The 27053-nt window shown below is 36.1% G+C and overlaps 4 protein-coding genes and 1 long non-coding RNA gene across 5 annotated transcripts; 4 read left to right on the top strand and 1 right to left on the bottom strand.

Moving 5' to 3' along the window:
- Positions 1 to 576: 576 nt before the first annotated feature.
- On the top strand, positions 577 to 3622 carry LOC118433257. The gene is made up of 3 exons (XM_035844999.1): positions 577 to 751; positions 2938 to 3154; positions 3242 to 3622. The coding sequence occupies exons 2-3, from the start codon at positions 2942 to 2944 to the stop codon at positions 3431 to 3433; spliced, it is 405 nt and encodes a 134-aa protein (XP_035700892.1). The 5' UTR covers positions 577 to 751; positions 2938 to 2941; the 3' UTR covers positions 3434 to 3622.
- Positions 3623 to 6616: 2994 nt separating this feature from the next.
- On the top strand, positions 6617 to 13525 carry LOC118433239. Its single transcript, XM_035844954.1, has 4 exons — positions 6617 to 6702; positions 6972 to 7061; positions 13119 to 13193; positions 13353 to 13525. The coding sequence occupies exons 1-4, from the start codon at positions 6699 to 6701 to the stop codon at positions 13523 to 13525; spliced, it is 342 nt and encodes a 113-aa protein (XP_035700847.1). The 5' UTR covers positions 6617 to 6698.
- A 183-nt stretch (positions 13526 to 13708) lies between these two features.
- Positions 13709 to 16614, top strand: LOC118433258. Its single transcript, XM_035845000.1, has 3 exons — positions 13709 to 13952; positions 14905 to 15013; positions 15748 to 16614. The coding sequence occupies exons 1-3, from the start codon at positions 13864 to 13866 to the stop codon at positions 15997 to 15999; spliced, it is 450 nt and encodes a 149-aa protein (XP_035700893.1). The 5' UTR covers positions 13709 to 13863; the 3' UTR covers positions 16000 to 16614.
- Positions 16615 to 16661: 47 nt separating this feature from the next.
- LOC110861820 lies at positions 16662 to 19833 on the bottom strand. The gene is made up of 3 exons (XM_022110961.2): positions 19394 to 19833; positions 18756 to 18924; positions 16662 to 17453 (listed from the first exon to the last, which is right to left on the bottom strand). The coding sequence occupies exons 1-3, from the start codon at positions 19421 to 19423 to the stop codon at positions 17104 to 17106; spliced, it is 549 nt and encodes a 182-aa protein (XP_021966653.1). The 5' UTR covers positions 19424 to 19833; the 3' UTR covers positions 16662 to 17103.
- A 3285-nt stretch (positions 19834 to 23118) lies between these two features.
- Positions 23119 to 25645, top strand: LOC118433256. Its single transcript, XR_004833277.1, has 3 exons — positions 23119 to 23427; positions 24188 to 24471; positions 25333 to 25645. It is a non-coding gene; the product is annotated as an uncharacterized LOC118433256 (long non-coding RNA).
- Positions 25646 to 27053: the final 1408 nt, after the last annotated feature.

Raw genomic sequence — 27053 nt, 5'->3', positions numbered from 1 at the left:
AATTAAATATGTCTATGCAGAGAATTAAACAAGAAAATAGTCGTGAGCCCTCAATATTTTGCATGCATGCATATTTCTTCCAGTAATAGTGACTTGTAAGAAGTGAAAAATCCACTTTAAGGATGGCAAGCTGATAACAAATGTGTCAAATTTGCGACAATTTTGCATCCATATTTTACCCAGGAGTGTTCAATTTACATCGCATCGTAACTCAATGCTTGATCAAGGGGGTCATTTCCATTAAATTAAATATGCATGGGTCACGTGTCAGTCACGTGGTATGAGAAAAGTTAAGAAATTGAGACTCGATCGTGTGCAAAATTTATTTTCTTCGCACATATTGCATTTCAATGCTTATTCATTTTGATGAACCAAAAATATATGTAACAGTAGCAGAAGAACGGAATTCGGATTCGTAACCAAATTTGCGAGATGGTGGAGGGACGCATGCACGCAGATTTCTTCGCAATTTGCATTAAATAATAATTAGCGAATGGTCAATAAGCATCACTCCCACCTGTTTGAGTCAGGATTTTCTTGCTAAATTCTCCACACAGAAAGAATTCTGCACTTTTTGGTACGTCTAACTATTCGAGACTTGGCTCTTGGTTGGTGCGATATGCAGATAAGCAAAGTTATCTCAAGGGAGACAGAGACCAACACGCTTCCCGGAAAACGACGGCTGACTTCCTTTCTCTAGAAATTTCTAAAAGTTTCTAAAAGAAAGTTCGAAAATTAAATTTTTGAACAGGTATGGTCACTGGTCAAGCGTTTGTATATTTGTGTCGCCACATGGAAAAATGGGGGCGAGACGCGAGCCGAGCTTTATACAGAACAAAATTACTGTAAAAAATCGTATTTTGGTCAAAACGGTAACAAAAACGACATGTTTACAATGTAATACTTCAATCATGTCATTTTTATCACTCGTACTATTTATTCGAAAATATTTATAAGAAATCAAGCATACATGGAAAGGTTAGGTTAGTTATGGTGTCTGCATTTCTGAACTTGTCACTTGTTGCGTCTCAACTTTCTCTTTTTCCCTATTCAACTTGGCGTTTTATCCTTCCATCCAGCGACGATATGTTGGAGACAGAGTGAGATTTTGAGAGTGAGATTTTGAGGCAGAGTGAGATTTTGAGAGTGAAATTTTGAGAGTGAGTGAGATTTTGAGAGTGAGATTTTGAGGCAGAGTGAGATTTTGAGAGTGAAATTTTGAGAGTGAGTGAGATTTTGAGAGTGAGATTTTGAGGCAGAGTGAGATTTTGAGAGAGAGATTTTGAGAGTGAGTGAGATTTTGAGAGTGAGATTTTGAGGCAGAGTGAGATTTTGAGAGAGAGATTTTGAGAGTGAGTGAGATTTTGAGGCAGAGTGAGAATTTGAGGCAGAGTGAGATTTTGAGAGTGAGATTTTGAGGCAGTGAGATTTTGAGAGTAAGTGAGATTTTTGTGCAGAAATCTGCTGCAGCTAGCCGGCCACCACTGCACTGTTCCTATTGACCAGCATCTTTTCTCGGGGTGGTGGTGTCTCACTCTCGCCCGAAAACATGGACAGGACGAGCAAGTGAAGAGAGCTACCCAGCAGATTTCCAAGTTTTTTTTTCCTATTTCCAATCAAAATTTGAGCTCGTTTCTTCATCCCACCCTGGGTTTTTTCATTTTCAAGGCGGCGTTACACCCACAAAAGGTCAAAATCCACGTCGAACAGAGTCAAAGTCAGTCAAAAATACAGGTTTTGTGAAGAAAACAACTTTTTTGTGTGGAAAAACACATTGTTTTCACAATTTTTCAAAAATACAGTGCCCCAGTTCATTAAAAACTCGTAAAAAAAACTGCCTTTTATCCCATCATTTTACAAAGTTTAACAAAATAAGAAGACATCCTTGATCTGAATAAACTATAAGTAAGAATTTGTAAGTCTACACAATTCACTAATTTTTCAATGTTTTACCCGCCTGAATTGCCTTTTAACATATTTTTCACCTCTAAAAAAGTGAATTTCTTCCAAAAACCTGTCAAAATAAATACAATATTTTAATATCCATTCTTCCCACTGAAATTTAAATTTCCTATGCTGTCACACCCACAAAAAAAACGAAAATCTACCCCGAAAACCCAACAGCCACACAAAAACACATGATTTCTTCAGAACTCAACTTTCTATCTTTGCCAAACTAAATTGTTTTCACGATTGTTAAAAAAATGCAGTATTTCTCACTTTCCTTGTTAGAAAACCTGCATTTTCGTACAAACAACTTCCACCTTCTCCTCCGTGCAGATTTTCGCCTCTAACTCCTCCCACTTAATTTATTCATGATAAACACTAACAAATAAATAATATTTAATAATTAACTAAATACCGTAAAAACTCAAATAGTAGCCGGGGGCTACTATTTAAAAAATCGGTGGCTGGGACCCGGCTACTATTTGAGCAAGGCTACTATTTGGGCAAGGTCACTATTTATAAAATTATGAAAAGATGCACGGCTACTATTAGCATACAGCTATTGTAATTTTGTTTCCAGAATCAAACTCGAATTAAATTTTAATAACAGCAACAAATTCTCCTTTAGATTCGTATTAGATGACAATTTTATAGGTTATGCCTGCTCTTAATCTTAATAATTTCTCGGATGAGCCGAATTTCATGTTCAATTCGATTTTGTATAACTGAGATTAAATTGAATTATGATTTAATTACTTAAATTAGCTGGCTAGGAGATGTCTGGTTATATGTATGTACATTGGAAATTGACGAACGTCTATGATTCGAATGAGGCTACTATTTGAGCACGGCTATTATTTAGGCACGGCTACTATTTGAGCAAGGTCACTATTTATAAAATTATGGAAAAAGGCACGGCTACTATTTGAGCAAGGGCTACTATTTGAGTTTTTACGGTAATTACGTTAAACTTTAATTATTTACTTGCAGACCCATGGCGTCCTCCAACTCCAAGTCGTCACCTCAACCTGCCCAAAATAAGGGGACCACAACCCGGCCCCCAAACGGGGTCAAAGTCTTCCTCGACACAATGCGGCTCGCCGACCACGACGCCATTAAAAAGGAATGTGAGGCCATCCTTATCCGGAAGATAAGCCCGGAAAACGCGGTGTACCTGGCCCAAAACGCCCCCTCCGTCAATGCATTGGTATGATTTCCACGTCACCTTACCTTATCAAGGACCGATAACTTACCTCTGTATGATAAGTCTAATTCAGTATTATCATCCTTTCAGGCCTTGGAGGAGAAGGCAATCAATTACATTTTGGACAACGACGTCCTCGATAAGAGAATGACGGCGACTGAAATGTCCAATTTTTTAGGATTGGATCTCTTCGAAAGGTTGGGGATTGCTGTAATTTCACGAATGATGCTGCAGAACATGAGGCAGCGGATGAAAATGAGAGGGGGGAAAGGGTTCCAATGATATGTGATCCATTGTTTTAAAATGTTGTCTAAAAATTTCCTATTTTTACGTATTATACATAGTTTATCCAGGTCTAATGAAATTTTACTTAATTTTCACATCATCCATGCAACTTTAAATTCAGTAGAACCTCAATTAATAAAAATATCTAATTGATCATCATCAAGCAGTAAAAGTTTAATTAATAAATACCGGATTCTTTTTTTTAATGTTTAATCAATCTTGGTTGATTTATTTGTTCATAAGTTCATTCATTTCAAAATTTTCGATCCTTAAGGCATATTTTGATTTAGAAATTACAGGAATTGGTTAAATTCAAGATACTCATAATATGCAATAAAAGTTTAACTAAGGGATTAAATTTTAAAAAAATGTTACATAATTCTAAATTTGAACATTTTAAACTTTATGAACTGCTTGAGGGCGACCTCCTCCTCCTCCTCGGCGCCACATACCTGTTCACAGTCATTCATCTGACTAATTATGATAGTGAATGAAAATGAATTTCCCCTCATTCGAATGAAAATGAGTGAAAGATTTAGTCATTTCAGGTGAATGAAAGATTTGTCAGTCCTTTCATTTTCACCGTATGCATGCATGCTTAATTAATACATAGGGCGAGTAAGAAAGATGAAGTCAGATGAAGTGAAATGAAATGAATTTCAACGAAAAAATGACTGAATGTGACGTTTGACCGTCATGCATCAAATGAAAAAAAAACATATCCGACCTCGGTTAATTAATTAGTGAATTAACTACATCAGATTTTGCATATTACTCCTTAACAAATGCAAAACATGGCAAAAACTTGTCACGTCTGACGAGGGAACCTCTTATAGTGCCCGGAGCTCCCAGCATATCCACTATATACATTAGATGCAGTTTTCAATACTAGTCCTATGATGTGACAAAATCTCCGTGTCAAAATGACATTTGGTCAAGTGGTGACGATTTTAGTGACGCGCCGACCGGTCACTTTCTCCCATGATTTCAATAGCGCATCTACTTTTCGCCACACGTTCCTCATCTTGCTACTGAATTCCCAACTAATTTACTCACTGAGCACACTAGTACTTAATTTAACTATATATTACAATATCATTACAATTTACTATTTATAGCTTATCAATATTATTTTTGCGTTCGAATTTAAAAGTTACAACATATTCACGACTCGTAAATCACGAGCACTTTTTGAAGAACAAATCCCTCTACTTGTTTAAATTCATAAGAAGTTGCTATATTTTTTCCGAATAGTTTTTAAACTCAATTATTTGAAAGGAAAAAAACAATATTGAAAACTTGTAAATGGTGAATAAATTGTAATGATATTATAAATATACATACATAGTTAAATTAGATGCCAGTCTCATGGGTGAACAAATGAGTTGAGATTTCAGTGAGATGAGCGGGGAGCGTGTAGAGAAGAGGTGAAAGTGTACCTGCACTACTAAAAGCATGGCGACCGTGACCGTTCCGCGCGTCACTAAAATCGTCACCACTTGAGGAAATGTCATTTTGACACGGAAATTTTGTCACATCGTCGGACTAGTATTAAAAACTGCGTCTAATGTATATAGTGGATATGCTGGGAGCTCCGGGCACTATAAAAGGTTCCCTCGTGAGTGAGATATGAAACCTGACACTGTCTCGACTCTCATGAAGCTGCTCCAGTTTTATGCACATCCATCCACCCAGCTCGAGATAAGTATGTACTTTCATGAAATTCTTCTCATGAACCAAGTCAACACAAAGCGTGTATAAAAAACGGTAATAAATAACTCATGACACAGGTTTGCTACACTGGGAAGCAAGAAATGCGAGGTGCAAAAAAGTGCAAAAATAAGTGCCTTGCATTTCTCCCAGCTCAAAAATATTTCCCTGCAAGAAAACACTTTCTTTTTCCCCCCTGTATAGGTATTTCACAATTTTCTGCCCAAAACCTTTACGTATGTAGAGCAAATTGTAGTCATACCTGTTCACTTTCATTCATTTGAGTGATTATGATGGTGAGTGATAGTGAATGAAAATGAATTTCCTATGATTTGAGTGAAAATGATTGAAGGATTCCGTCATTTCAGATGAGTGATTGTGAATGAAAGATTTCTCACTCATTTCATTTTTCACCCTATGCTTAATACATGGGACGAAGTAAGAAATGAAGTCAGATGAAGTGAAATGAAATGAATTTGGAAGAAAATGACTGAATGTGAATGAAAATCTTCAGTCAGAAAGAGGGATGACTGAGTTTAGAATGAAAACTAAATTTTTTGAACAGGTACATATGATTGTAGTGCAGAAATTAGATGTCCCTTAACTTCCGCGGCCACTGGTTCTTTCCTTCAACTTATGGTGCATTTAATTTGCTGGAAACGATATGTCGTTACTTAAATGTGTCCAGATTGTGTCTTCTTCATATCTTAACGTTTCTGGTTACTGAGTATGTAGTAATTAAAAAAATGCTTACTCTGCTTTATCAAAGTTCATGACAAATTTACTACGAATGAAACTATGTATGTCTTGCTCCTGTTAAAGTTGCAAATTTTCTCGTCCATGGAAATCATGGGCTTTGATGGGAGACGAAATTGGATACTTTTATTTTATGCATCAAACAACCAGTGTTTCGAACATATATTTGGACATATATGTCCACAAAAGGTGTTCAAAACTATCTATATAACACAATTTTGGGCGTCCAAAATGTACAAGATTGAAAATGGGGCTAAATGTTACAAGTTCTTTATTAACGATTTTTTTTGCAAATCTATGTCATTTCTCATTAATTTCGACCATTTTAGGGTGTCTTTAATACCACGAAATTTGGTAAAACTTTCCTTTTAACAAGTTTTATTACTTTTCTTAAGAAATTAACAAATTTCCCCAACCGTGCCGGATTGCATTACAGGGCAAAATTCTCAAAATTATTTCGAGATTAGAAATCTGTGCATACATATATTTGTAAAAAAAAGTCGTCTTGTAACATTTCACTCCATTTTGAATTTTGCCCAGTTTTTTTACATTTTGCCCGTCCAAAATTTCTTGTCCAAAACTGGTTAAAACCACGGCGAAACCCTGGAAAAGACGAATGCCTTACTGGGAAAAAAGATATGTGCTGATGTCTCAAAATGTATGCATGCATGCATAAATAACTTCATCCACTCGTCACTTGTCACTTATTTAATTCTCTCTCCAAGGATTAACTTTGCTCGAGATACATAAATCTATATTTTCTTAAAATTTCAAAATTTACCAAGGTTACACAAAAATGGGTAAATACTTTTTATATATTTTTTACACGCACTTTCTACCGTATTTTTTAACTAAAAATATTAATAAGACGCCTAAAAACTGATATTTTAATTTCTTTTGCAACCCTCACTAGCTATTCCAAACTTTAAGCTTTAAATTCTTTTGTAAACATTTTTACATATATTTTAGTACAAAAAAATATTCATAAAAAACATTTCTGCCAGTTTTTTCAAAAATACAAATTTCCAGGCTTAAAAATATTTCTGATAATGATTCGAAATATTTCCAGCCAAACGATGTCCTTCTGCCGAATCGGGGAAAACGTCCCCGGCCCAACTGCCAAATCCGACCACGCCTCCCTCAGTTCAGGATGAAATCGGTAAGAGTTTGGGCATCCAAAATCTTTAGTTTTTCCGATTTTACAACTGTTCAAAAACCGGATTTTATACACACTCAAAACCCAGTTATCGATTTTTAATAAAATAAACTATTTCGGAGCTAATTGTAAATATTTCTCATTATTGAAATAAAAATTAATTGTTCCGAAATGCCTCATTACCAAGGCAATATTTAATTTTAATTTTGCATTACATTTTTAGTTATTACAGAGCGTGATTCAGCCTTTTGAACTCACTTTAGTTTAGTTTACTACAGCTTTATTTTTGCACTGTGAATTTTGTCAATTGCTTCAATGAGTAGCCCATTAGTTTGCCTAACGAGGTGCGATCGCTTTTTCCACGCCATTATCACCTTTGACACTTTTTTGGAGTGGTTTTGTTCCACCCGCCGTTGAAAAGTTTTCCAAAACCCATTTAACGCCCAAGCCGTCAGCTTGAAAATCTCTGCTTCAAGTACTCAAATCCAAAATAATCAATCAGAATAATGTCAATTCAATCAATTTACCTGTATTCAAGTGTTAGTCACATTCAGACTGGTTTACAAGTTATAACACAACATGTGCATAAACATCTGTCTATACTAATCAACTAAACCTATATTTCTCAAAAATAAATAAATTCATTATCTCTACTCTTCACCAAAAAAACCTTGCATTTTTCAACAAACTCATTATACTTAAGGTCTTTTATGGTCCATTCCCTTGGAAGGGAGTTCCATAATTTTATGCTGCGACAATTTATATTATTATTAGCGAAAGTCGTATTACATGCAGACACTGGAAAAAGAGGCCAACTTCGTCCCTGTCTACGAGTCTCATCATGCTTGTACAAATTAGCAAATGCATATTTTAACAAAAACAAATCCCTCCTCTCCTCCAACGTTAATAAATTACATTTCATTCTTAGATCATTAATATCAATATTAACCTTAAATCGGCATTTCTTCTTACTCTTTCTGACCTTCTTACATATAACCGGTAAGTAATATTGTGTTAAAAAAGTGTCAACCTTTGCTTGAAGTGGTGCTAATTGTGCACGCGTCTGAACCGCCCAAATATCACTGCAATAGTCAATTATCGCATGTACATTACAATTAACCAGAATTGACACAACATTTTCCGTTAAATACCTCTTTATACCATACAAATATTTTAAAGCACCAGACACTCTACTCGTTACACTACACAAATGATCTTTAAAATTAAGGGTGGAATCTATAATAATACCTAAGTACTTAAAAGTAGACACTTGTTACCATTTATATTCAGTTTAAAATTAACAAATTCTTTGGGGATCTTATCCTGGGGCTTGAAATGATTGGAATTTGGTTTTACTGTAATTTATAGTCATGCTATTATCCTCATACCATTTCTCAATCACTTCAGCCTGTCCCTTAATAATTTTAAGCATTTCACTGACATCTGTACCATATATATAAATTACTAGATCGTCACAATATAACAAGAATGGTATATTAATAATTTTACTTATGTCATCCTGAAATGCTGCATAAAGAAGTGGACAAATCGCTGCACCCTGAGATAAGCCTGAAGGGTTATCATAATATTTTGAATCACCTTTCATTAAAATACAACGATTATTCAAATAGTTATTTAGCAATTTAATGTAAACAGGGTGAAGTTTAAGCTGTAACATCAGTTTCCTCAAAAGCAATGATCTGTCAACACTATTAAATGCAGATCTAGCATCGTAGTACACAGCTATAACCTTTCCATTCGGTTTATCAAGAGAGTTGTACAAATAATTGGTAAATTCAATTAATGCCGTTTTACATGACATATTTTTTCTAAAGCCGTGCTGTTGTTTACATAATTTAGCATCTATTCTTTGTTGTATTCTATTAAATAATAATCTTTCGAATAGTTTACAATATACAGTAAGACAACTAATAGGACGGTAGTTATTCGGGTCTGTCTTTTTACCTTTACCTTTATACAATGGGGTAATTATAGCCGATCTAAAGCTTTGAGGAGTGAAATACGATTTAAATATCAGCGAAAACAGTAAAGCTAACTGAGCAGCAACAATTACTTGACACAATTTCAAGATCTTCAGTGGTACATACATATCACTTCTCGTGTCTTTTTTCGATTCAAACATCACTTTGTCTACTTCCTCAGTACTCACTTCACAAATCTGAGCTTCGGTCTGAAGGACTGAGTCATCATTGTTGTAATTTCGACAATAGTTGTTGATTTCTAAATCTAAATCATTTGCCGGTAATTTTGAAACCTGACTCACAATAAATTTCTCCGCCAATTTTTCATTAATCCTCTCTGGGCTATCAATAACCACATTATTCGGCAGCACAAGTTTCGGTATGGATATACATTGTTTCTTTCTAAATCCTGTTAAATTATTTACATTATTCCATAAACTAACAGTACATTTAGCACTCTCTTTAAATTTAACATTATAATAATATTTCTTAGATTGCGTAAGTTTAGTATTGTAACGATTTCTGATCCATCGAAATTTCTTGAAATCACCATCAGATTTAGTAGTGTGAGCTAGTTTATGAAGCTTATCTCTTTGTTTTCTTAAATTTGATAACTCAGAAGTATACCAATTATTGATTTTTGGCTTAACATAACGTTTCTTAACTGGGGCATATTTATCCAACTGAGTTAGTACACAATTATTAAAATCTAACATTTGTTCAGAAATGGAAGCACTAACGTCAAATCTATATTTTGCAATATCTGTAGAAAGAAGAATTGGATCAACATTTTGGTAATTCCGATAAGAAATAAGCATTGGTTTCATTTTTTGTCTAGAAACCTTCCTGACTACAAATGTTAAGTCATGGTCAGACCCACCCCACCCATTTTGAATAATATTAACTTTTCTGTTAGTATACATATGATCTAATAAACTCTGACCTTTAAAAGTTGGACCGTCAATTAATTGCCATAGACCAAACTTTTTACAAGCAAAAAATAACTGGAAGGTCTCTGGACATTTCTTAAGTAAGTCAAAATTCAAATCACCAATTATAAAATATTCTAAATTTTGAGAACAGAGAAAGGAGTTGACATTCCTAAAGAACACTACAACATTTTTCTTTGCAATATTTGGGTGTATGTACATACAGCAAATTAACATTGGCTTAGCATTAGCAAATTGCAACTTCAATATGTTACATTCTGAATGTTCCGGAATTGCAAAATGTGTATCCAGAAACTCAACATTGTAGTGCGACTTGATATAAAATAGAGTTCCTCCACCTGAATTATAAGTACGGTCAAATCTATATAAACTATAACCATCAATTAAGTACATATTACTTTTATCTCGTAAAGGGTCTAGTTTACTTTCAGGGGACTCGTCAAGAATAATTTCAGTTTAGAATTTATTTCTGGAAAATTATTTTTCATAGAGTTTTGGCGAAGTTGCTTTCAAATTCTTGATGTAAGACGGCTTGGGGGCGTGCATCGGGTTCTCCTCCGTGTTCGTCACATTAGATCAGAGTGAATCATACTTTCCCACCACCCACCCGCACGGCAAGCGTAGACCTGCATACGGAAAAAATTGGACTTAGACGCCTTCGGCGACCTGCAGTGTAAAGGTGGACTTGCAGTTCGGCGAAGCCGACCTGCAGTGCCGGGCGTGCACGTCCTGCAGTGCACGTCCAACTATCCCTCGTCACTTTATGCATAAGAAACTAAAGTGCTTGAAGGCCTCATATCTTCGTCATGGAGTGTTTAGTCTCAAGCCTTGCTCAATGTTTTGAAATCCTATTTCTAAAGCGGAATTCATTTTTGGGGAAATTTGAAATTTAATGCGAAAAATGGGAAACGAATTTTTTTTTCATCGACTTGTTTGTAGTACCAGAAATTATGGACTGGTCGCTGAAAAAAGTGTCAAGTTTCCCTCAATTGGTTCGACCAGTTAAAAATTAATTTTTCATATGTAGAAAGCATTAAAAATGGCAAATTTAATAAGCTTTCTAAAACTGAAAACAGAACTTGATTTTCTCATTTCGTTAAAAAATGACAGCACAAAATTTGGAGGAAGTGGAAAATTTAGTTTGCCACTCGAGTGCACTCGTGCGAAAAAATGATTTTCTCGGATCGTAAAAAGGCTCGTGACCACCTCATTTCACATGGGATGCACCGGACAAAATTTATCATACCCTATACATATCTAAGGATCGTGAAAGTGCAAAATATAAAATTTGGCCTTGTCAACCTGTCCGCCGGGAGACCAATATACTTACGCGGAACATGAAAAAATCTTTTCGGGGCAATTCCAACATATCCTTGGGGGTCACACCTAGCCAAATAAGAATTTCAAAAACCTGTCTCCGCAAGAGCAAAGCCAATATAAGATGGGCTTCAAAACTCAAGAAAACTTGAGTTTTTTCCCATAAAGAAGTTTGAAGTTTCCGTTTTCCTTTCAGTTGGGCGATGGTTGGAATTTGTCAAAATATTTAAAGTCAAAGATGAAAAATGGGTGATTTCTCCCTTAAGAAGGGAATGGGAGTGGGGTTAGCTTAATCCGGTTGGTAAAAATATTTTGTCAAATTCGAACCATCGCAAAGTGCCCCAAGAAACGCTACTTGTATTTACTTGGACCACATAATTTTAAAATTACGAGAATTTTAAAACTAAATCGGAGGGTTAGTGATAAAAAATTGCTTAGGAAACACTGACAATGGAGGCGCAAACCATGTTCAGCGCAGATAATTTTTTGACCATGTTAGTTTGAAAGAACAAGTCTTTATTTGGTTTGGCACTTGCGCAGATGCGCAAAATTCAGCACGTTATGGGCGCCACAAGTTCGCAAAAACGCTTGATTTTTTAGCAACGTCCATCGCGAGCCCAACTTTTTTCCGTTTCTTTCGCTCGCTCTCTCACTCCCACGCGAGGACATTGACCCCGGAGCCCTTCATCATCCGAATTTTTCATCAATAATTCCGGATTGTTATATTTGTAACTACAAATTTTGGAATTATTCATACAATTTCGTAATTTTGTAAGATTTTTTTCATAATGGAAACCATCAATATCACTTTTTCTGTCTTTCCTGTTGTCAAATATTTTTAACCCTTGTTTGGAACACGACCATAATGAGAAAATCCTATAAAATTACAAATTGTGTAAATAATTCCAAAATTTTGTATTTAAAAATATAACAATTCGACATTATTTATTGATGATAAATTCGAGTGGTGAAGGGTCAATGTCCTCCCGGGGGAGTGAGAGAGTGATCGAGAGAAACGGAAAAAAGTTGAGCTCGCGATGGACGTTGCTGAAAAATCAAGCGTTTTTGCGAACTTGCGGCGCCCATAACGTGCTGAAATTTGCGCATCTTCCCAAGTGCCGAACCAAATGTTGTTTGTAAAGACTTCCATTCCATATACAACGACCGACGGTCAAACTTTTTCCGTGTGTTCCTACTTTTTTACAGATCACAAAAATTTCAAAATATTTCAACAAATTTCTATTTTTTCAAACATAAAGATAAATATTATGTTGTTCAAAAATACATATTAAGAAATTAGACATAAAAAAACCTAGGCATTAATTTAAAAAATATTAATTTGTGAAGATTCTGATTTCGTTTTTTTGTACATTTTTCGTGAATATGTTTGCATTTTATGTTTAAATAGACATCCGCCCTCAAGATGAATCAATTCGTTTCCTCTTAGGCACGCGGCCGTAACGTGGTCAACGAATTAATTTTTAATTATTTTCTAATTTGTTTTCCAATAAATGACAATGAAGCCCGAGTCAGGGGATAAGTAGTTAACGATAAATTCGATATCACGTGCATTACATATTTTACGTATGTATTTTTTATTATGTATTTTAATTTGTCATTTAATTTCTGCGTTAGTAAAATTGTGACGCACAAGCGTTTATGTAAAAGTGTGAATCTGTGGAGTTTATAGCCAGACAAACAGACAGACAGACACATGGATACACAAGGCTGGATATTATAATATCCAGCTTTTCAAAAAAATTAAAAACTCATTCATCCAAATATCATCTCATTTATCCAAATATTTCCAGCTCAACAATCTCCCCTCGTCTCGTCGCCTGCTCAATTGCCAAATCCGACCACGCCCCCGGTGCAGGATGAAATCGGTAAAAATTTATAATTCGAAATATTTTCTAATTTAACAATAATTTTGAAATATGGGAACCCTCAAACTTGTTTATATCGAGGCAGAGTTGAGTTGGGTCCCCATTTTTTCGGGTTATTCTTGGCCCGATCCGTTTTAATCGGATCGGCCTTTTTTTTAGTGTCCACAAAACGGATCGGATCGGCTTTGCGGAAAATCAAGAAAACGGATCGGGTGTCAAAACGGGCTTTATTTTTAACCCGAAAAATCGGATCGTATTTTCAAAACCTAATCCCTGACTCAACTCTGATTAAGAGGTGGGTGGGTTTGGGCCCCTTATCTTACCCGTGTTAAGAAAAACATGAGTATGGGAGGATTTTGGGTGGGAGGCGATTGGTAAGGGAGGTTAATTTCCTCAGGAAGCTATTGGTCGGAGGCCATTGGCAAGGGAGGCTTATTTCCTCAGGAGGCTATTGGTCGGAGGCCATTACTGGGAGGCGATTGGGGGGAGGCGATTTTCCGTAATTCATAGATGGGATGGGTGGTCTAAAAAGATGCCTTTTTTGATGACGTAATATATATATGGATGACCCCTATTTACAGCCCAACCAGGTCCTTCCGCCGACACAGGGACCACGTGGCCTTTTAAATTGCCGCCGCCGCCGATTGAGGACCCCTGCCCGTTCCAGGTTATGAGGACGCTGCAAATTCTGAGCACGGCGATTTCCTCAAAAAGACAACAACAAAGACTACTTGGCACGTATTCTGAGACATCGCCGAGGTGGGCAAAATACTATACGAGCCCAAAATATTTCGACCTATTAAAACATTTAATATATGAAATATGGGACCATCCATAAATTACGTAACGCGGTCTTACTCTAATGATATCGTTACACATGTTAAACGTGGGTCTGGAAAATCGCTATTTTTGCGTTACGTAATTTATGGACGGTCCCATATTTCATATATCAAATGTTTTAATATGTCGAAATTTTGAGCCCGGTTCTTCCCAGGGTTTGGATTTCCGGGGGTTCCGGTAGTCCGGCGACCTACAACAAAATGACGAAAATCTACACCAAGAAGACAACAATTCAATTAGTCGAAAATACAGGTTTTGTGAAGAAATTAACTTCTTATCGCTGCAAAAACACATTTAGCGTATTCACGTCAACCTTCCTATATCTCGCAAATTGAACATAACATGCAAATTGCAAAGTTTTGCGAGATTTACAGTTAAAATTTTACTGGAAAACCATGCGATTTTTTTTCGTAAATTTACCCAGCATTTGGGCATGTTCTTATTTCGCAAAATTATTTCATAAACTCACCCTCTCCCCCCCCCCCCAACAGCAAGAGAAATTACAAAAATCCATGGAAATAAGCATTTTTAATAGATTTGCGAGATTGGTTAGATTTGCCAAGTCATATTTTGCGAATCCCATCATGCACATAAATATTTTGATTTCACAAGTTTGCTAAAAGAGTTATGATGCGAAATAACGCTCTTTTTTCTTGTTTTTTCAAAATTTTTCAAAAATAACGCATTTTTCCACTCGTAAAAAGTTCATTTCTTCATTAAACCTGTAGTTTCGTCTAACTACCGTCTTCTCCACGTAGATTTTCGTCTTTTTGTGGGTGTTCTACCCCCCTGGAAATACAAACCCTGGGAAGAACTCGGCTCAAACTACTGTAAATTTTAACAAAAGATATATTTTACCCATCCCTGCCAGTGTGTCAGTTCCCTGTCCCAAATGTCACACCCAGGTCGTCGTGACCTCAAAAATTCTGGAAGACGCCAAAAAGCCGAGGAACAAAGGTTTACAAAATATTAGAAACGTGGTGAGTTATCCAGTGTAAAGAAATCACCTTCAATGCACAATAACTACTAACAATGGAAATTTCCCAACGTATGCTCCCAGATTTGGACCAAACTAGCATCAATCGATCACAAATATAATTAGTGCGAAATTTGCAAATGGAACTGTCTCCCAATGCCCAGGTTTGGTGGAGATATTCGCATCCAAAGTGGGAAAAATGCGCAGCAAATTCGGAAAGCGTAAAATTTGCCAGCCTTGGGGGTGTGTTTTTTCCCCTTTTTATGCAAATATCTTCGCTAAACCTGCGCGTTGGGAGATAGTTCCATTTGCAAATTTCATACTAATTCCATTTGTTATTGATTGACACTAGTACAAATCTGTGAGCATCTTGGGAGACCTATATTGTTAGTCATGAACTTGAGGCACATGGTATTTTCAACCATTGTTACACACTCACACCCAGAGATAAATTTGAACTGAAATAGTACAAATTTCAAATGAATTCAAAAGTCTTAACTTTTATATTTTGAGACTAAACTGTTCAACGGCCGTGAATGAATCGGAAACAAGCTGCTGGCTCAAAAATTTGCAATTTGAAATTTTTGAATTTATTTGGGATTTGAAAATTTGCATATGAAAACATGCAAGAAGGGAAAGTTGAGACACCAAAATTTTATTTCAAAACCCGCATGTAATGCACCCTTAAAACTGAAAAATTAAAGATTTCAAACCTTTCGCTTATTACTTTTTTTATAGGAAATCGAGCTACGCGCTAGAGGCCAAGAATTGCCCGCGTGGATGAAGGCTTATCGCGAAGGAAAAATGATGGACGCGGCCAAGTTGGTGCACGAGCACTACGTTGCGCGCAAGAATAGCGCAAGTACCAGCAACGTCGCGGTTCAAGAGGCCACCACGTCGTCGTCGGAACAGGGGCCGCCGTCCACCGTCGGGCCAGAGGAAAACGGGCCCACGCAAGAGAAAACCGAGAAGCGTTCCAATTCGGAATAAATTTGATATCTGCGATTTCGAATTTCACGATTTTTTAAAAGTTTCCTTAAATTTCTTAAAAACTTTAAGTGTGCATTTTTTAAAGTAATTTTCTCAAGATTTTTACTAGATTAAATCTAAATATATATTTTAATTTTACGAGTTCTTCCCCAATCCTTAGATTTCTTAAAAATTTGAATTGTGTATTTTTTCAATTAATTTTTTTGCTTTTTATCAGATTCTAAACGCGTCAAAAAACTATCTCAAATTGCCAGAAATAGAGTCAGATTTAAACTCGGTAAACTATGGTATTGATTTTTTGGTCATAAATTCCTACCGGATTGGTAACAATTTGTTACCAAGTCCCTCCCCACTATATTTCATGAAGCGATAAATGTATAAAATTTACATATAAATAATCTTTCCTTGGCAATCCTATTGCTCGTTATGGAATAAATGATCGCAGGATATTTTCGCGCGAAAATCACGTGCCCACTTGATTACATTGGGAGCGGGGTGAAATTCAATTTAAACCTGCGATCATTTATTCCTTACTGTCCAATATCAAGCTCTTTTATATTTATTTTTTTTCTGTGCAAATTTAATTCAAAATTCCTTCGTGTTCTAAACATTGTTCCGGCATGTTTGTCAAAGTTAATGAATAAAAAGTCCAGACTTTAAAATTTTCTTGTCAGAGAAACATTGAATTTTATTTTTTATTAAGCACAGCATTTTTTCATGGATACAAATCTTATAAGCAACGTATGTACATATGTTAAACTTTAAACCAGCTCCAATTTGCGAAATGATATGATCTGTAAGGCCATATCAAAGCACGAAATGCATCGTGAAAAAATTCTCTTTAAACCAAAATTTATTAACTTTTTCTATCAATTAATTTCATAATTTTACTTTTAACGTCATATCAAAATACAAAATGCATCGTGAAAAGTTTGTCTTTAAACCAAAATTTTTCTTTACACCAAGATTTATCAACTTTTTCACTTAATTAATTTCATAATTTTACTTTTAACGCGATCACAAAATTCATTATAAATTTTTTTTCTTTAAACCAAGATTTATTAACTGCTTCAACTAATTACTTTCATAATTTGAATTTTCTTTTCAACGTCTCCTTCTTGCCAATTCGTTATCCTTCATCACCTTCCGTATCACGAGCCCCGTTCCAACGCCGGCCGCCACCAAGACCGCGGAAGCAAACCCCACCGGCCCCAAAATCGCGAACCCCCCAAGCGCCCCGGTCGACTGGAGGGAGGCGAATAACGACCCCGCCGCCACGCTTCCGATTCCCGACTGAATCCCCGCCGCCATTGAGCCCGCCGCAATTCCCGCGCTCGTAAATCCCGCCGAGGTCAGGGCTGCCGTCGCCACGGTGCGGACCACCACGCCCGCCGCTACGCCAGCCCCGGTCGTAATTGCTGCGATTTTTGCGATACCATTGTCCGATTCAAGTTCTAGGGACGGGAATTTTCCGTGGGTTCGATTTCTGAAATTGTCCGGGAATCGGGGAAAAATAAAACTCGGGTAAATTGGGGCCAAAAAAGGTTCCCCAACGGAAATAATCCCTTCCAGAGGCATGTCTCGGGTTTCTTACGAGTGTTCTCACCAACAAATTCGTAAAGTTTGCTCAGAAACTCGGAAATTTCTGGGAATTTTCCCATATTTTAGAGAAAGCTTCGAACAGGGCTGTGGTACTTAATTACTTTTGTACTTAATTACTTACTTAATTACCGAACTTGAAGTAATTGGTAATTGATAATTGATTTCAATTACTCCGGTATTTGTCAAAGTAATTAAGTACTTAAGTACTTGAAGGACCTGGAGTAATTAAAATTGGAAGCACTTAATTACTTGGCCAAGTAGTAATTAGTAATTGAATACTCAATTACCTTGATCAATTACTTAATCGAACATACTTGGAATGAAATACGACAAGTCTCCCTCTCCCGAAGAACTCGAATTATGTAAATATTTACATATCTTTTGTTGTGAACACTTTGGTCATCATTCCCATTCAGCTTTTGCACTTCAAGCTAATTACAATTTTATATTACAATTGTTTCAGCTGGCTATGTTCCATGGGCTGCAAAAATTACCTGAGCAATCTCGTTAGTCAGAGTCAGGTAAAATACAATAGATAGAAATGTACGCATTAACAACTTTAATGTTGTAATTATGGAAAGAAAATGCCATTATCTCTCTGGAGTAAAGATCCACGGCAATTTTAAACTTTTGGATCATATAAATGAACTGTTTACTGTACCAAGATATTTATAAAAGTTTTATCCTGTTCGAAAATGATTTTTTTGGTCGAAAGTTAGCCTTTAAATAGCGTTTAATTAATTTGAAGTATGAGTATTAAGTAATTAGTAATTAAGTAATTGCCTTTCAATTACTAATAAGTAATTGGTAATTGAATTCAATTACATGCTTGCAAAGTAATTGTAATTGATAATTAAGTTCAATTACTGGACAAAGAAGTATTTGTAATTAGTACTTAATTCCAATTTTCGCAAACGGAGTACTTAAGAATTAGGAATTAATTACTCCCATTTGTAATTGAACAGCCCTGGTTTCGAATATTTCTGGGAATTTTCCCATATTTTAGAGAAAGTTTCGAATATTTCTCGGGAACATTGGAAAAATTTCTCTTCGTGGCTCAAAGTGTTCTCCAGAAAATCCCCTCATGCACCCAGGGCTTTGGAAAGTTACCCGATTTTCGCCCCGGAACCCGCCATTTTCACCGGGAATCGAACCCTCAGAATTTTCTTCGGAGTCGTCTTCGGCGCATATTTGTGCCACTTTTTGTCCCCGAATTCTGGGTGTCACATAGTCGCCAATTTCTCGAATTACGTCCTCATAGGGGACACTTATGAAAATTTCATGTTCTACAAGTCTCCCATTTCCATCTGGGACTTGAATAACCTGCAAGTTTTAGTTATCAGACAATTAAATACAGTGGCCGCGGAAGCTTGTGGATAGTTATTCGATGTCCCCATAAATCATCTCCCCTATAAATCATCTCCCCGGGTTATATGAATCCCTCTCTCCCCTATATCCTCCTACAACGCTATTGTCCCCACCGCTTCCGCGGCCACTTATTAACTAGATATGCTAACATACAGGGTGGTTAAAATGTCACGATAAATTTTTCGATGAGAAAAATTCGTAAATTTTCATTACTTACTTACGAAATTGTGCCTCTGAAATTCAACATTTTAAGAATTTCGTCATCAGTTTTGATAATAATTATAAAAATCTTAATTCAAAATCTTATTGAAACTAATGGAAATTTATGAATTTTTCTACAATCGAAAAAGTTTCCATTGTAACCTAACATTTAAACCACCCTGTATGTATTAACTTATTTGCAATAATTAATGATAAAAAATACCTTTTTGACATAATAAGTTGTCTTCTCCATTCTGCTTTTACTTTATTTCATTCAAATTTTCACCAATTTTGGTAATACTTTCTTTTATTACGTCGTACTAATTGTAAGAACCCCGGGTTCCGTTGTGTATATCGATGTGTAGATAAATATTTAGAAATCTACGATTTTTTTCGAATTTATTTCCTTCTTTTCTCTCTCTCGCTTTGGCTATTGACGATTTTAGAAATTGATTTTGTGAGACTGCTACATCCAGTTTTTTTCACAAATTTTCTGTAACCTTGTTAAACTTCTGCTGCGATACACTATTTCAATTGTATGAATAAATTAAATTAAAATAAAATCGAATCATTTAGTAATTTAGAAATATAAAAGTTCACTATTGTTGCAGTAAAAATGTGGTTGTTACTGCTGTTTTTACATTCCAAGATCTGTAATGTGCATATGTAGGATTACGTAAAAAGCGTGTTACTATGATAAATAGTAAGGCCATCTTTCTGCGATGAGAAGGTGAATTGCCCTCAAGCATGACGATACAAATGTCTTGAGAAGAACATTCTCCAAGCCTTTCTTTGTCTGTTAAGGTGGCATTGTGTTCTGTGCTATGGTCGAGGAATTAAAATTAAAGACATTTTTACATAAGAAATGCAGGTAAAACTGGCCTTAATAATCCCGATTTTTCCCTACATAATTTATGAACTTAAACAATTTCATATTCTGGTTTGAAATAATATTTATTATTTCCTTATTTTCATAGATATTGGAACTATGTCGACAACTTTGACTTTGAAAATTTCGGGCTATATTTATTAGGTTTTATCCTCAAACTGAAATCAGTAAATATTTTGTACAATTTCAAAATTTTTTTTATTACATACTGCAAAATGTTTATAAAGTTTTATGCTAGAAATAAAGTCAGTTTTAGAAAAATAGTAATAATAATGCAGATTTTTTGCACGGTTATTTACATATTTACTTTATTTGCATACTTACTTAGGAGGGGAGCTTCATCACCTGCCCCTCTCAGATCTTGATGTGCTTTGCATATGTGGTAGGGTCCCATGAGTGTACTATAACCCTGAAGTGGTTTCACTCCATGGCCACATTTGCGCCCGCCACACCCACTCAAAGGCGCCAAAAACACGAAAAAAGCCCTGTTTTCACTTGTTCAAACCCTCGCCAAAAATCCAATTTTGCTCGGATTTTGGTAAAATTTACATTTTTGTAATCCCAGATACTTGCTTGATCATATCCAGTAGCAATCTCAACTTTTTTGAAATTTTAGGGAATTTTCGGGCTGATGAATTATTTGAAAAAATTCAAAATTTCAAAAAAGTAGAGATTGCTACTGGATATGATCAAGCAAGTATCTGGGATTACAAAAATGTAAATTTTACCAAAATCCGAGTAAAATTGGATTTTTGGCGAGGGTTTGAACAAGTGAAAACAGGGCTTTTTTCGTGTTTTTGGCGCCTTTGAGTGGGTGTGGCGGGTGCAAATGTGGCCATGGAGTCAAACCACTTCAGGGTTTTAGTACACTCATAGGGGAGTGTCCATAAATCACGTGATCGACAAGAGGGGGGGAGGGGTCTGAAATTTGTCACCTATTATCACCAAGGGGAGGGGGGGGGGGGTAATGGCCGGCAGTCACGTGACATGCCACGAAAAAATTTTCTTTTAACTTCGGATGTAAATAGTAAATTTGATAATATGTATTTACTTACATCATTAACCTCTTTTATCTTAAATCCGAATACGCCGGCTTTTTAAATTTTTACTTGACAATCTTACGTAGGTCTGGTTTGCGTATATATACCACTCTTCCAAATTTCAGTGCACATTCATAGAACTCTAATTATTCTTTCAGATAATAAGTTTACACAGTTGTCCTTAAGATGTCATGAATGTTAAATTACTTAATATACTTACTGATTAGTGTTACATAGTTCTTTCAATAATTTTAAAATTTAATTTAACTGCGGATTTGAAATGGCCCAGGAATATTATTTTTGGGTTAATTTGTGCCATGTGTTTTCCTGTCGGAAATAGGTCAGTTTGGCGAAAAAACTTTTTGCGAAAAAAAAATCCGCCACAAAAAATCACACCTGGCGAAAAGTTGGTTTAATGTGTATCCTGTCACGTGACCGTGGGGGGGGGGGGTAATGAATTTATCACCATCGGTCACCAAGGGGGGGGAGGGGGTCAAAATTGTCCAAAAATCGATCACGTGATTTATGGACGCTCCCTAGGACCCTACCACATATGCAAAGCACATCAAGATCTGAGAGGGGCAGGTGGTGAAGCTCTCCTCCTTAGAGATGGTAACCTAGCAACCAATAATGACGTACTCACAACTCACAAAACAAATTACTCTTTATTTTATTACATATTCACATTTACGTTGAATTTCTGAGGGGACAATGTCCCCCCGCTTCCGCCGTCACTGCTTGTCACGAAGTTATCTTTCAGCAGTGACGGTGGAATCGTGGAATTGTCCCTCTGTCCCGATTATTATTCTATGTCCGCATCCCCGTCCCTCCGCCATCCTACAATGTTAACGTCCCCACGGCTTCCGCGGCCACTGGTTTACACGTGCTATTTCATATTTTGGCATGCCATTTCCAAGATGTAAAAATTGGAACAGCTTTTCTGCCGAAATTTGGCCCAATTTTGCAGAGAAATTAGAGATGTCCCCACAGCTTCCGCGGCCTCTTCCGCATTTCCTTCCCTTTATTTAATTCCTGTTTCGCTGCCACTTTAATCATGTCCAGATTTTTAAGCGTGTCTTCCTCTTCACATTTTAACGTGTCTGGTTTATTACTTACCGAGTAGCAATTAAAAAAATGCTGACGCCACTTTATCAAACTTCATGAATGACAAATCTCGCTCGAAATGAAACAATGTATGTCTTGCTCACGTTAAGGATGTAAATTTTATCGTTCAAGGAAACCATGTACTTTGATGGGAGACGTAATTAAATACTTTTATTATTCATTAAAAGACTTCAGACAAATGCCCAGGGTTTCGTTTCTTCTTTCAGGTTTGCTACACACATTTCTTGCATTGGAAAGGAAGCCACGCAAGAAATGCGAGGTGCACGAAACTGCAAGAAAGCGCAAGAAATATATGAAGGCGCATATTGTGCGCCTTCATGCCACGCGCAGTACGACATAGCGACCAGAAAGTAGATTCTCGCGCCGCGCATTTCTTGCAGGTGCAAAATATTTACCTGCACGAAACCACTTTCTTGCAGTTATTTCTTGTCAGAGTCTCTTTTCTTATGAGTTTGCTCCATTTCTTGCAGTAGAAAGAAAACAAGCAATGCAAGAAATGTGAGGTGCAAGAAACTGCAAGAAATGTGCGCCACGTAGCCACAGATGTATAGCGGTGTCGTGGAGTTTCTCGCTCCGCGCATTTCTTGCAGGTGCAAAATATTTGGCTGGAAGAAACCAATTTTTTGCAGTTATTTATTAAGAAACACAAGAAATGGGAGAAATATGCGCCATCCAGCCACGTGCGGTATGAAGTATTTACAGCGGCGGGGCTTCGTTTCTTGCCTCGTGCATTTCTCCCAGGTCAAATATTCCCCTGCAAGAAATCACTTTCTCCCCCTTATTTCTCCCACGTGGTCAAACTTCCACCCGAAACCCTGCCAATTCCTTGCTTGGTTGGAAATATGGATGTGCTCAAGTCTAAAAATTCATAAACTAATAGAGTCTAGATAATCATCCACATCCGTCGCCAACGTTATTCTCACAACCCGAAAGATTTTCATCGCACCCTTTACAATTTTTTTTAAAAATCCGTCACCTTTTTAAAAATTGGGAAAAAATATCAAGTTAAAATTTTGTAACGAATTTTTCATGAAAATATCAAATTTTACCACGTGCTCACTTCAACGTTTTATTACTCACCAACCTTGCATTGGATCTCATTTAATAATAATTTTTTCATATTTTCAGCCCAACCATCTCGTTCCGTCGGGTCGCCTGCTCAACGGCTAAATCTGACCACGCCATCCGTCCTACATCAAACAGGTGAAAATTAGGTTAAAATTGTTTCAGAAATTTTTTTATGCAAATCAATTTTTCACGTAACCAATTGCAAGAAAGTGGTAGATATTTTGACCTGCCAGGAATAAATTCAAGGCGCTATTATAAAAACTTATTCGCGTGTCTGGATGGCGTATATTGGTATTTCTTGCAATCATCAATTTGCACTTCTTGTAGTTTCTTGCACTTCTCACTTCTTACAAAATAACTGCAAAAATTGGTTTCTTGCAGCGAAATATTTTTCACCTGCGCGGCACGAGAAACTCCGCCGCTATTAATACTTCATACCTGTTCTTTTTCATTCATTTGGCTAATTATGATAGAAAATGATAGTGAATGAAAATGAATTCCCCGTGATTTGAATGAAAATGAGTGAAAGATTCCGTCATTTCAGATGAATGAAGGCTTTCTCACTCCATTCATTTTTCACCCCATGATTAATACATGGGCCGAAGTTAGAAATGAAGTGAAATGAAATGAGTTTGAATGAAAATGACTGAAAATCTTCAGTCAGAAATCGGGATGACTGAATTTTGAATGAAAATTAAATTTTTGAACAGGTATGCATACAGCGCGCGGGTGGCTACATGACACATATTTCTCCCACCTTGTATATATTTCTTGCATTTCTCACTTTCCATCCAGTCCGATAATGAATTTTCTTCAAATTTTAAGTCCAACCTGTGAGAAACGAAACAGTCTAAAATTTTACAAAAATCACGTAATAATTTCATCATATTTCCAGACCAACAATCTCCTTCCACCTCCTTGTTGCCTGCTCAGCGCCCAAATCCAGCCACGCCATTAAGCGCCGACGACGAGGAGCCCTGCGTTGGCCGGGTCATAGCGATGGTCCACTTTGTCTCGCAGGAGACGCGGGTTAGGCGACGCGCCCTGCTCGCGGCCGCATTCCCCCCACCCCCGGCGGGGACGGATCTCAGGTCCGCGGAAAAAATCCGGCGGGAGAAGGAACTTCGCGCCATGGAGGCGAAAAGGATGAATAATCTTTCCGAGAATTTAAAACTCCTGGTGAGTCGTGAAACTCGATATTCTTCTTTCTTAAATTACGTAACGCTTTCATACCTGTTCAAAAATTTAGTTTTCATTCAAAACCCAGCATTAAGCAGGATTTCTGAGTGCAGATTTTCATTCACATTCATTTTTGTTCAAATTCATTTCACTTTACTTCACTTCATTTGACTTCATTTCTTACATGTATTAAGCATAGGGTGAAAACTTAAATGAGTGAGAAATCCTATCATTCACAGTTGACAGTCATTCGTCTGAAATGAAGGAATCCTTCAGGATTTTTAATTCACATGACAGAATTTCGTCTCATTCACTATCATAATCAGTCAAATGAATGAAAGTGAACAGGTATGAATGCTTTTAGGAGATGGTGCGGGTGGAAAATTCCGTTACTAAACGATCATGAAGGCGGATTTGAGGCAAACGTTACACAACGTTTTTTAGTCCCTCCAAAATGCAAATTTCACAAATTAAGTACATAGTTTTACACAATTTATTTGCAATTTTACGATTTTTAGCATACCTTTTTATTCTCCTTCTTCAGCTTTATTTTTAAAATTTAAATATTCACGGCGTTACGAAAGGTATAAAAAAAATCACATTAAAAATAATCGTAATTTTACAACGTTCCATTTTTGAAATGGAGACAAATTTCGTGGAAAGTTGGAAAAATTATTGGAAAATTGGAAAAATTATTGGAAAATTGGAAAAATTATTGGAAAATTGGAAAAATTATTGGAAAATTGGAAAAATTATTGGAAAATTGGAAAAATTATTGGAAAATTGGAAAAATTATTGGAAAATTGGAAAAATTATTGGAAAATTGGAAAAATTATTGGAAACTTTTTAAATTTTTTTTAGGAAGCCGAGTGGCGCTCGCGGGGGATGGAGGCACCCGCGTGGGCGGTCGAATTACGCCGCGGGAATAGATCCAGTCTGGATCATCCAGAGCGGCAAATCTGTTTCATAAAAGCTTTCCGGCACGAATGTAACCCGCTCCAGCGAACTTCAAAATTTTTAAATTCATTATTAACCTTACGGAATAATTATTATTGTATTTTTTTAAATTGTACAAATTTTTACCACAAAAACCCCCAATTTCTCATGTTTTTTAAGAAAAATTAAAAAAAAATAAACCATTTTTTTTGCCGGGGTTTCATCCCTTTTGATCAAATTTGTTTCAGTTTTTACTTTTTTTTAAATCGGATAAATAATAGTAAATAAAAAATTGAAAATAGAGTAATTTAATAATAGTTCAGCTTCAAAATAAATTTTCTAAATAATTTTTTTACCAGAACTGCGGTAATAAAAATGCACATTCGTTTATTACCGAACGGTTGGTAAATAAATACATACTTACTTTCCCGTGGCAGTAATAAAATTGTTTACCAAAATTCATTATAATGAAAAAAACATTATTTATTATTCCCTGTTTAAACGATGAATGAGAATACCTTATTTGTTGAGAAATTGTTTCCAAAAAATTAGAGCCAGCTATTCCCATACATACAGGGTTTCGATTGGTAGAAATCAAATTGGCCAGGGCAGCGGGAAAAAGTGGGAAAAAGGCATTTTTACGACCCACCCAAAATGGGTGGGAAATGGGAAAAATGGAAGAAATGGGAAAAACTCTGGTTTTGGGGCAATCCGAAACAACTTCTTTAAAACTGAAGATTTTCAAAATTTGACTTCATATTCGTATTCTCCATCAAATTCTGAGAAAATTAGTTGGTAACACGGTTAAATTCGAGTAATGTTTAGAATTAACATGTATTCATATGGGAAAATTGGAAAAATAATTAAAACTGATCAAAAGTGCCCGTATTACATATCAAAATTTTCAGAAATTCGCGGAGATCACGAATATGAAGTCCAATTCCGGAAATATTGATTATTAAAGAAGTTAGCTTTCCCCATAACTAAATACATGGGAAGCCATATTTCCAATTGTGGACGGTAAAAACCGTTTTTCCCGGTTTTTACCACTTTTTCCCACCTGCCGTGGTAAAAAATCGTTTTTGACGGGAAAAACGATACCCTGCGATACATATTTACAATGACAACAGGACCTGTGCATGTAAAACAGGATTTTTGTCTATATAATTCTCCATATTTATGATTCTTTCAAAGTTTTTAATCTCATGTTTTTCCACACAACTTATTTATTCTTATGTAAATACACACATACAGGATGCATACCTGCCCAAAAATTTAGTTTTCATTCAAAACTCCTCAGTCACCCCGATGGAAGATATTCATTCACATTCAGTCATTTTCGTTCAAATTCATTTCATTTCACTTCATCTGATTTCATTTCTTACTTCGCTCCATGTATTAAGCATAGGGTGAAAATTGAAATGAGCGAGAAATCATTTCATTCACAATCATTCATCTGAAATGACGGAATCCTTCACTCATTTTTAACTTAGATCACAGGAAATTCATGTTCATTCACTATCACTCACCATCATAATCACTCAAATGAATGAAACTGAACAGGTATGCATACATGCATCTCTTTTATTGTAAAAGTATGCATTTGTGTGTACACACACACATACCTACTCAAAACTTGTAAGGAA

Source organism: Folsomia candida, unplaced genomic scaffold (assembly GCF_002217175.1).
Source record: "Folsomia candida strain VU population unplaced genomic scaffold, ASM221717v1 Fcan01_Sc045, whole genome shotgun sequence".
In the NCBI taxonomy this organism is placed as follows: domain Eukaryota; kingdom Metazoa; phylum Arthropoda; class Collembola; order Entomobryomorpha; family Isotomidae; genus Folsomia; species Folsomia candida.
This window is presented reverse-complemented; position numbering and strand designations above follow the sequence as displayed.

Excerpts from the sequence above, each read along its gene's own strand:
- LOC118433257 (XM_035844999.1), top strand. The coding sequence starts at position 2,942 with ATGGCGTCCTCCAACTCCAAGTCGTCACCTCAACCTGCCCAAAATAAG. Across the intron at positions 3,155-3,241 it reads CCCCCTCCGTCAATGCATTG|GCCTTGGAGGAGAAGGCAAT; the intron begins GTATGATTTCCA and ends TCATCCTTTCAG.
- LOC118433239 (XM_035844954.1), top strand. Across the intron at positions 7,062-13,118 it reads CTCAGTTCAGGATGAAATCG|CTCAACAATCTCCCCTCGTC; the intron begins GTAAGAGTTTGG and ends AAATATTTCCAG. Across the intron at positions 13,194-13,352 it reads CCCGGTGCAGGATGAAATCG|TGTCCACAAAACGGATCGGA; the intron begins GTAAAAATTTAT and ends CCTTTTTTTTAG.
- LOC118433258 (XM_035845000.1), top strand. The coding sequence starts at position 13,864 with ATGAGGACGCTGCAAATTCTGAGCACGGCGATTTCCTCAAAAAGACAA. Across the intron at positions 13,953-14,904 it reads TATTCTGAGACATCGCCGAG|TGTGTCAGTTCCCTGTCCCA; the intron begins GTGGGCAAAATA and ends CATCCCTGCCAG. Across the intron at positions 15,014-15,747 it reads TACAAAATATTAGAAACGTG|GAAATCGAGCTACGCGCTAG; the intron begins GTGAGTTATCCA and ends CTTTTTTTATAG.
- LOC110861820 (XM_022110961.2), bottom strand. The coding sequence starts at position 19,423 with ATGGAGAAGACAACTTATTATGTCAAAAAG. Across the intron at positions 18,925-19,393 it reads CAACTTATTATGTCAAAAAG|GTTATTCAAGTCCCAGATGG; the intron begins GTATTTTTTATC and ends TAAAACTTGCAG. Across the intron at positions 17,454-18,755 it reads CTCCGAAGAAAATTCTGAGG|AACTTGAATCGGACAATGGT; the intron begins GTTCGATTCCCG and ends TCCCGTCCCTAG.